This window comes from Melanotaenia boesemani, chromosome 20 (genome assembly GCF_017639745.1).
Source record: "Melanotaenia boesemani isolate fMelBoe1 chromosome 20, fMelBoe1.pri, whole genome shotgun sequence".
Taxonomy (NCBI): Eukaryota; Metazoa; Chordata; class Actinopteri; order Atheriniformes; family Melanotaeniidae; genus Melanotaenia; species Melanotaenia boesemani.
The window spans coordinates 25546089-25556934 of record NC_055701.1 but is presented as its reverse complement, the minus strand read 5'-3'; the positions used below and the strand labels follow the sequence as shown (position 1 = coordinate 25556934).

Below are 10846 nucleotides of genomic sequence, written 5' to 3'. Positions count from 1 at the left end.
ACTTAATCTGTGTACTTAACCAAAAATATAAACAAACTTTTGGACTGGTTAGCACTTACTGATTGAAGTGAGGGCAGTTTTCCAGACCAAAGTACACACAATACATCTGCTAACTTTGTATTTCAGAATCTACACATGAGTTTAGATTTTTTCAAAAATGGGTAAAATTGCCAAGTTGGGTAGTGCAGTATAAGTAAGCAATGACTACACCCACCTGCACCACCATTTCCTGCAAAAAATATAACATCATCATTGGTCAGTGTAATCTCAGATAAAGTGGAAGCAATACAGTTTTGAGAAACATTCAAATGCAATCGTAAAACTTATTTGTGTTTTTAGAGGTTTTTAATGTTAGTGAAGTTTCACCAACTTTAACAAAGCTTTTTTAATGACGGGATTGGGTATTGCATTAAATTTGTTCAACCAATCACCGATGTATTTATGTTATATCACAGTTTCTACTCTGAAGTTGCAGCTAAAAGAACCCTATAAAAGAAGTACTATGAACTACTAGTTACTAAGCTGTTCTTTAGGGAAGCACCTTCCAAGATATTGACCATAAAATCCGACGTCCTGTGGGGTTTTCGTTTAAATGAATATGTCAAAACCTCCATATAACAATTATAGTAATTTCTGCTGCATTGTTTGATGTGAAAGAATTTATGCTGACCACGCCTCTATATTTTTGCATGCTGTAACTGGCTGGTGTGCACACCCTCTGCCAAAGAGCTGTAGTCCTGAAATAAATAGTAAAATAAGATGAAACAAATTAAACGGCAGCTTAGGGCTGTTTATAGGCAGAGAAATAGACTAAGCCACATTTCTACTAGGGTATAAAGACCTTCCATGGAGTTTCCTATATAATATTTTTAAATGACTATTCAGCATTTTATGCATTTAAGATGTGATTTGACACAAAACACTTTTTGCCCTTCCTTTCACAGCCTGGTGGTTTCACCTAAACTAGAGCCCAGCACTGACCCCCACCCACCACCCTCTCCACCTAGCCACCACCCCTTGGGTACCCCTGTAGATTCTGCCTCTTTGGTTTTTACACTGCACCACACTAACCCCTTCTCCCACTCACAGAGCACACCACCTCCCATATCCCCCTGCAACCCTTTCTATTCTCTCCTGCAGCATAACCCTTTCTATAAAGAAATGCAAACCCCTAATAGCCTAAAACCTTCACTGCCTCCTTTGCCCTATCTTTCCAGCTCGCGGCCTCCCATAACCCAACTCTTTCCTCAGCCAAGTAACCCTAACTCTGTCCTGACTCACAACAACCCAACCAAAGAAGACTCCATCATTGGTGCCGATGCAAAACGCGAAATGAAAGTTGAGAAAAGACCTCTTCCACCACCTCCCACGGAATGGAGAAAGACTCTTCCCAAGAAGTCGTCCAACCCTTTTATGTCTGTAGGGGAGCTTAAACCGGACTCAGAGTGGGATGAATCCTTTGAAGCGTTTGCAGCTGGCAGGCTGCAGTCTCCTGAGGGAATCACTACAGAATGCAGAACACAGCGAAACACACTCAGTGACCATCCACTGGAACACTGCAATAATAAAGCAGCCTTACAACCAGGAATAGATGCTGATGAACACACAAATGTTTATGACTCTCTACATCATCCCCCTGGCATAAAATTTATATCTGAGGCACATGAGGTCCCCATCCAGGCACCCAATGCTATTACACATCATTTTGACACTTTTCCACAATTCCTTGAAACAATCCCAGAGCAGAGAAGCTTTGAGAATGACGACATGACCGTAAACACTCTGATTAACTCTCCAACACTCTGTGCTTTCAATGAATCTAAACAAGACAACACTACTAATGATGTAACTAACACTATCATGAATTCAGCGCCCTTTCATGTTTCACAAACACAACTCAACAGTGGCTCTCCTGATCCTACCTCTTCAGGCCTCGGCAGTTCAGCAGAGGAAGATGGCTTCTCCTGTTTCTCCTCTCACTCTGATAAATTCTCTGCATCCTCTTCTGAGGAAGCTGACAGCAGCATCATCCGCCTTGAACTTTTCTCTGAGTCAGCTTTGGGGAAAAATGGAAAGCCCTCAGACGCTAAAGGTGGCATTGCTGACAGGTCAGATGGTCAGTTTTCAGTTGATGTGGCCCGGCAAACTCAAATTCCTCAAGAAGGTGGTGATGGTGAAAAGGTGGAGTTGAGTGATTCAGAGGGGTCTTTAACATTGCAGACATGGGAAACGGGAAGTAAAGGTGGAGATGCACCAAACGTTTCTATTGTGCACCCTGACCTGTTGCCGAAACCATCTGAACCACAATCAGACAATGCAAGTAGAGACGCAAGTAAAGAGGAATTAAATATTTCTACATTTTTTTCCAAGGATTTCAGTGGTAGTTCTGTGAACAATGCTACCGCAGTAATTCTTGGCTCTCCAGATAATGAACTCTCCACTACTGGAACTTCAATTCAAATCATGACTTCCTCCCCTGAAATCAAGCTTGGTTTCTCGGAAGTATCCCTTGAGGACACTGGGGTAAAGGAGCAGGATGCCAACCATGACTCTCATGTACCATTTAGCCTTTTTGGTGACTCCCTCAACATCAGTCACATTGCAAACAGTCCAAACCAAGGCTTTGACAGCAATTTGTTGCACACACATATATTTAATCAGAGTGGCAGCAGCTCACTCCCAAGCCTTTACGTCAGCACTGACTCACAGGAATACCAAACCTGTGATTCCTACCAGTCTTCCAAACACACCAGTTTCTCTGAGCTGAATGAGACGCTCTATTCTGCTAATTCGACACTGTGTGGTGAGTTAAGTGACATTCAGATCACCTCTTGTGCTGCTAATGAAGAAACCAGCCTGTTTGGCAATTTCGTAGAACCCAGTGGGGTTCAAAGCAAAATGGAAACTCCTGAGGAAAGCCTCACAATAGGAGATGGATTACAAGTACTCCCTGCAGCACCACCTTCCTCTAACATGGTCCATAATCCAAAAGGCTTCAGTGAAGAAGAGGTAGAGAAACAGTGTGGTGTCTCAGCTGACATGTTTTCAAAATACTCAGAAGCACAAAATGCTTCGCTACAACGCTCCCAGTCCGAAAGCAGCCTGGCACCCGCTTTTGATCTACCCCTCCTACCCACTTTTGGGAGTGATCCCGGCCCAATCCAGGAGTCTTTTTCAGCTCAGCTAGGCCCTGAATTCCCTTCTTTGATCCCTTTCACTCCTTCTTTAACCCCTGAAAGCAATAGCTCCCAGGTAGCGATTTTTGCCCTTCCTCCCCTTTCAAACATTTCAGCGACATTCCCGCCCAGCTCTGCACAAGGTGCCGAACCAAAGCCGGCACCAGAGGACACAGAGCAGCAGCAGGATGCAGCCGACCCGCTGAACAGGTGAGGTTGCACATGCTCGGTGCTGGTGAAAGGGTGGAGAGGAATTTCAGTCCTGTCATCTCTTCAATCTCCTGCCGCTCCGCTTCCTCCTGCTTCTCTTCCATGCTGATTCTTGGGGGCATTGTCCTTTGTGGTGTGACCTTCTATTTTTCATCACTGTTAAAACACACACACAGGCTCACATACTGGTGTTAACAGGACTCTTCTGCAGGTTTCTTGTGTGTGTCCTGGCTGTGGTAACAAGAGGGGGAAACAAAGCCTCAGGCCAATTAGCAGTTATTATTTTGTCCTGATCCCTGCCCCCCCCTTACAACACACAAACATACACACAGACCCTCCCCCCTCCCCACAGGGCCAGCCAACGTTCACACACTAACACACTCATTTGCCAATACATCAACCAGAAACGGGACTTTTTTTTTTCACAAGGCATAAAAAAGGTGTTGTTTTGTCATTTCCTTTTCACCTTGGGGTAATAACTCACTTAACACAATTCTACATGTTTGATTACACCTATGCATGCAATTAAGTCTCTTGGTTTTAAGATAATTTTAATTCTAATTCTCTATATTTTTTCCAAGGAATCTTACACCTGTCAAACCTCCTTTGAGCTCGATTATTGAAGTGTTACTTTGAATTTAAACATGTTCCCTTATGTCTGGTGTCATATTGGAGGGCTAGAAAAGCATCACTTTGTGCTCAAATAATGGCTAAACCTCAAGCTCCAGGGCTAAAGAGACACAGTGGCTGTATGCAAGTCAAATGCAAGTAAATGTAGGTCATCAACACAGGAAATTCTCTTTCCTGTGCTATTGTTGACTCGTCTCAGAAGATTTTCAAGTCCAAGTATTAGAGAGCTGGTATGTATTTGTTTGTTTGCTGGCTTCCAGAAACATAACCATTGTTTCCAAAGAAAATTATTGTTTCATCTAAGTTATAGTGAGTCAGGAAGAGAGATCAGTCTGATTGGATGAGCATTGTAGTGACTGAATATAAAATAAAACATATGCTAATGTCCAGTTTTCAATGTGCAAAGCTTGAGTGCTTCATAAAATCATACAAAACAATCTGTATGATGCTAGTTTTAATTGCAGGGCTGGTTTTTATGCAGGATGAACACATTAAAACCTGTCTAAATTAGCTTAATAAGCCTTTTTATTATTTATTTATTTTTCCATGACAGCAGTGAGAGTAAAAATAAAATGGGGGCTTGTGGAAGCTAATGGTGTTTCAGGCCTTTATGTTCCATCAGATTAATCTGAATAGTTATTTATATATAAACCTAGCACAAAAAGTAAGTAAACTTGTGTTTGATTATTTCTTTGTTGTAACAGTGCTTCTTGGCAATAACTCTTATGGCAATACAGTTATTCCCCAGTTCATTCCTCTTTTAAATTGAACCACATTTGAAAGGAAAATGCTTTTGTGGCATTTTGTGCCAAATCTTCTCTGCCAGTGGCAAACAGCTGATTGTGCTATTGACTCTTGTTGTTTATTGGATTGGATGATTGATGTCTGAAGAAACAAGACATGTTGGCAACGTAACAATTTACTCATTTAACAAACAGGGTTCTCAGGACCCGGTCAGTGCAGCAGTCAGCATAGCATTCTCAACGTCTTCTCCACACTTTGACCCTACAATCCAACTACAGCAGGTGGAAACTTAACTCATCAATGAATATAACATTCCTCCACATTGCTAGGTTTCTAGTGCACAATGTGACCTTAATTTGAAGATGTAACAAGGCCTTTTTTGCAGAACACCAGCTTGAAGTTGCTCTATGGCATGGGCCCTAACTAAGTGGCAACCTCCAGTGGTAAAATGTGAAGCCTAGTGCAAAAAGTTGCAGTTCACCCCTCATTCGCTAGGGGCTGCCTCCAAAACAGAGCAAATCCCCATAGACTCCCATTAAGAAGACCAACTTCACAGCAGAAATAAACATGTTTAAAGCCTGGTACAAAAAAACATTTCAGGATTAATAGGTAAAGTTTGCCTGCAAGACAACTGTTAGGGGGGTGAATTTTTTTCTAACTCATCCCTTCGGATGTTATTTATTCTTGAAATTCGGCATAATTAGGTGCGTGTCCTTTTGATTGACAGGTATTCAATATCTGTGGCAAGAAGGGAGAGTGTAGCACAACACGGTTTTTAGCTGGCTAACAGTGCTCCTTAGCTTTAGCCCACCTACCTCCGTTAGATTCAGGTTAGCTCAGTTAGCTCTTAGCTACAGGCAGCTCAGAGTTTGATGGGTGTCAGTCATCCACCCCTACCTTCACAGTCTCCCTCTCAGCTCCCCTTTCCGAGAAAGATGACAGGCATAATGCTGCCAAGATGGCGACGGTGGGAACTGCCCAATGAGCTTCAGTTCAGCTCTTCAGAAACCTACGGGTGACGTCACGGAGGCTCCGTCCATCTTTTAAATACGGTCTATGGCCCTACCCCAGTCAAATGTGGGATACTTGGACCACTGATGCAGGGTCCATGCTTAAAGCTCAAAACAAGTGTTGGTAGCAGAAGAAGCTGTTTGGCATTGGCAGAAGTTTGGCAAGTAGTTTTTTTTTTCTTTATAGGTGCAACCAATATACTTGACTCCTCCTGCTCATCCCACAAATGCATTTTCTCTACACATGTGGTACTATTTAAAGAGGAAATAGGAAACAGCTTATCGACAGTATAAGATACATTGATGTTGTTAGAACAATGAAGTAAGCAAAACAAGTTTCCTTACTTGATGTGCAAAGTTTATTTCTAACAAAACAGGAAATAAGGTGCAGCGATTTATTGAAATGTACAAACAAATTGAAATACAGTACACAAGGCAAAATTCTGCACAGCTCTTAGCATGAAAGTCAATATTTGGTGTGACCACCTTTATTCTTGAGCACAGTCTGAACCCTCTTAGACAACTTTTCTTGTAATTTCTTTAATTAATCTTCAGGAATTTTTGAATGTTGGCTGCAATTTGCATCTATTCAGGCTCCATCAGACCTTATGAAGCAGATTTTTAGTCAAGTTCTTGTGCAATTTTTTATACCTTAGCCTTTTCTCCCAGTTTCCCTCCTTAGAAAATGACCTCTTGACACCATTCAGTTAAACATGCTCATAAATCTGCAGGCAGATCTAAGATTCTGGCTCACTTTTCTACAACTTGACTCAGGTCTGTTTGGCAAGTAGGATCATGATTTATGGCTGAAAGCCTGGTCTAATAAAAAGCAAAAATATCGTATCTCAGTAAAAAACAAAAAAACATTTACAGTATTACTGTATTACTTACAGTTACTTGTTTCAGACTTCCAGTATGACGACCAGATTTTATTCCTTATATCAGCTGACCGTTAAACAGTGAGACAAGCACCAAATCAAGTGGAATATCTGACTTTTTGGCCCGTACGTATCTCCTGCTGTCTCCTGTCCAGCCCCCACCCAGTGAAGCCCCTGACAACTGCCATGCTGTCTGAGGAGAAGCGGTCAGTGTTGGTCACCAGCCTGGAGAAGCTCAAGTCCACCATCCACCCGGGGAAGAGCAGCCAGATCACCGAGCAGGAGACAGACAGGAAGAAGGTATGATTTCTCTTCTCTGAGAAAATAAAAATATCCGATTCTGATATTAGGTATGTCTTTCCTTATCTTTCTGTGTCTCTGCCTTCAGTCTCTGACAGAGGGTGCAGGCTCGTATTACCACCTGACTCACAGTGAACTGGTCGCCCTGCTGGTGCAACGTGAGGCGGACCTGGAGAGGCAGAAGGCAGAGTTTGAGCGTCAGAAACTTTTGCTGGCCAAGCGGGAGGTGGAGCTGAGGAAGCTGAAGCCGCAGGTCAAAGACCTGGAGGACTACATCGACACGCTGCTGGTGCGCATCATGGAGCAGAAGCCCACGCTCCTGCAAGTGCGCTCCAAGTTCAAGTGACAAAGGAGGCAAAAAAGGGGCTGCGATCCAGTCCGCATCCGTTCACTCTAACCTCCACAACAGCTCTTTAGTCTTTTCACTGCTATGCTGTCCTTTTTGATACGAATATTTAGGCACTGAGAGATGTTGAGGCGATGCTTTCAGGCCGGCATGCTTCACTGTACTGAAACGCGTCCTTGAGCGGTTTTGAATGTAGCGCATCCTCAGGTTGTTTTCAGGTTCACAAAGCCAGGTGGTGGGCTCCAAAACGCTTCCATTATGGGATCCTGATTGTAGAAGCATCAAAATCCTCCTTTTCACCTCACCTATCACTTCTGTCTTTTTGTCACGAGTGAGAAGACTGTAGGGTTTCAGTCCAGAACAGTTTTTTTTATCATTTATTTGACAGTGTTAAAGTGTTAACTGGTGATCACATGTTTTGTTAAATACCATTTTCACAGCATAGCTTTAGATTTTCAATTGATTCTCTCTTTGAAAGGCAGAAATTCATTAAGCTGTTTAAAATGAGAAGATATTTATTTTATTACATATGGTAAAAAAAAAAAAAAAAAAGGAAATGGTTTGTTTTTGGTCATCAACTGGTAAACAAATTATTTGACCTCTGTAATGTGAGCTTTTGGAGCTCCAAGGGGATGTTTTCAAAGCTCCATCTACAGCTAGTGCATTACACAAATGCTTGACTAACAAATAACAAAGGAAGCAAAGCGTTTTCTGCAAGCTGAGGCTTGACTGAGATGATCCTGACACGTTGGAAAGGAAGATGGGAAGGAAATCAGTCCAAAATCTTATCAAATATGTTGTGTAGAAATTGTCAGCCTTCACGTCTAGCCAAATTTCGTACGTGAGAAAGATGATCAAAAACTTCTTTTGCGTCCTTGTTTGATTGGCGCCACGTTTTCCAGATGTTTTATGTGCTGTTTTGGATTGATTCTCTACAAATGTTGCCTGCTAACAAGAAGCACGAGAGCTGAGCCTCATCATGTGCACATGACCGGGAACTGATGGTAGCTTCCAAATGTTCAAAAGTGTTCTTAGCCAACATGTGAGTGGTTTTTGTTTTCAGCGCATGATAGGTGCTGTTTATCTTTTGCTCGCTCCTTCCTTTTTCCTTCCATATTTTCTATTTCTCTCTGTTCTGTGGAGGCTTGCTCCTTGAAATCGTTTGTGATGCTCAGCTGCATGAGCTGACTGATGCTCATATGGGTCACAGTGTTATCAGGTGAAGACAGTATCACTCTGTATCAAGATCAGGCAGAGGAGCCTCTCTGATCTTCATGCTTCTTCCTTCCCCACATGCGAGTTATCGACACAACTCCAGGGCGTTGAGAGGATGCCTGCAACATGCTGGTGCTTGACTCCCCCACCATCCCTCCCTCCGTCGGTTTCGGTGTGTCACATGTGCTTCTGCTCCTGCACGCATAACGCTTTCAGGTGTCACAAAGGGATATATAGCGCATTTTTACAGCATATATGCCGTATTGAAATGCCCAACGCTGCCTTATTTTTGTTCTGTTTTGACGTGTTGACGTCACCTTACTCGTCAGGGCTTGGGAAGAGGTTTTGAAAAAGTAAAGCCATCTGTTCACTCGGAAGGGTTTCATTTTCTTTTTACTCTACTGATGCTTTGTTATGATATTGTTTAGATCACAGCACACAAATAAATTGTATGCATACCAATAGGAAATAAGTAATAAATGCCAAAAAAAAGCAAACAAAAAAAGGAAAGAAAAAACACAAAGCCTTGAAACTTAATCTATAGAGCTGATTGATACACCATTAAGTATTCTGATATGATGCCACTTTTAACAGCATTTGTGGATGTTCTTGCACTACTTAATTGTCAGAAGAAGAACTCTACTGTACCTGTCTGTGTGATATCGGTAGAGATAGATCGACTGTACACTGTACTGCACTTTTTAAATCGCTCTGTGATTAAGCACTCGGCCTTCTCTTGACACCACGATGATGATTTGCCAGTGAACTCAAAGCATACACCATCCAAAAAAACAATGTCATCACCTTGGTTCTGTTGTGTGATTGCAATATCAAGAGTGTAGATGACGATAGAAACTTACTGAATATGACTCGGCGCTTTCAAAGTACGAGAACAAGCGTCCTCTTTCATGTCTTCCATTTGACCAGGTTTTTATTTAAGTTTGAACTGATTGTATTTTGTCCTCAACTGTGTAGCCAGTGGATTGTGCTCAAGGTGGTAAGTTACATTGGAAAGTTTACAATCCGTGATGCAATTCTGTTTCACAAATTTTGTATATTTAATAAAGAGTATTTTGTGTTTCCTGCTCACCGTATGCTTGGTTTTTCTTCTTTCTTTGGGAATATTCCCTTTCCATTCTTATTATAGGATAAATACTGTATACTAAAGTCAAAAACTTAAGAATTCAGATTAGTTTGACAATGTTACGTTTTTAAATGGCAAATCCTCTTTAATTTAAAATTAAGAATAATTTAGTGTTTGGACCTAATTTGGCCTACTTCATGCTTTTATTAATTAATTACAGCACTAGGTGTAGGCCAGATGTCACAAAATTGCCTTCAACATAGGTTATGGTGAGGACCAGTGGACCCGAAGACAAGATATGGCCAAAAGAAAATAGAGATTTGTGTCATATTTGATGCCAGAAGTATAACATCTACATTTTTTTCCCTGGACATTGTGATCATGGATAAGCAGCAAAGGCAAAGGAAAGGCGTAGTGATCAATGTAGCCGTCCCCCAATGATGGAAATTTCAGGAAAAACGAACACGAGAAACTGGAGAAATACCAAGAACCCAAGGAAGAGCTGGAGAAAGCCTGAAAGGTGAAGGCAACAGTAGTACCAGTGGTCATCAAAGCCTCAAACTGGGGGTCTTGTTCCCTACACTGCAGAAGTGGCTTCAACAGATACCTGAAGAACCATCAGACATCTCCATCCAGAAGAGGACCAGAGCTTGAGATGGACAGCCATCCAGCTATATATATATATATATATGTGTGTGTGTGTGTGTGTGTGTATAACATAACACACAATTTCTACTTAGTTTTTTTTTTCTGGGCGGACAAAGGGCATAGAGAAGTTTAAATGTCTTACTTATTTTTTTCTAATAAAGCACCACTGCCTTTAAAAAAAAGACCCACCACTAGGGGGCTATGTTTTCCTCTAAAAGTTTATAAGTCGTTGCAGTACTCTCCAAGAGCATCACATTATATTTATTATAATTATGATCCATTGAACACCTTTCGATATTAGATCCGTTCGTTTTTCCGTCAGCCGGGCGATGACCCGGAGAGAAGCGATGACAAGTGGGAGAGTTTTTCCTCCTTAAATGGTGGGAAAGCATTCAAGCCGGTGGAAAGAGGCTTTACCAAAACAAGGAGTCATGGATGTTTCGGAGCGCAGTTTATAATCGAAATAACAAAGTTAATAACAAAGTAATAATTTTGCACACTTTTGTTTCAGGCTGTTTGCAAAATGCAACAGTGTCCTTCAGAGGTCTCTTAACAAATAAGGACATTGCAGTATAAAGGTGTTGGGTTGGGACATAACTTTGCTG

General features: G+C 41.7%; 1 protein-coding gene across 2 annotated transcripts in view; it reads left to right on the top strand.

Moving 5' to 3' along the window:
• rab11fip5a (RAB11 family interacting protein 5a (class I)) overlaps positions 1-9596 on the top strand; it is a 31252-nt gene extending 21656 nt beyond the window's left edge. The window contains exons 4-6 of one of the 2 annotated variants that reach the window (XM_041971958.1): positions 945-3386; positions 6804-6948; positions 7037-9596. In XM_041971958.1, the coding sequence (XP_041827892.1) occupies positions 945-3386; positions 6804-6948; positions 7037-7294 (2845 nt within the window). In that variant the 3' untranslated portion in view covers positions 7295-9596. The remainder of the gene's footprint in view (positions 1-944; positions 3387-6803; positions 6949-7036) is intronic. The other variant, XM_041971959.1, reaches the window with a different exon arrangement.
• Positions 9597-10846: the final 1250 nt, after the last annotated feature.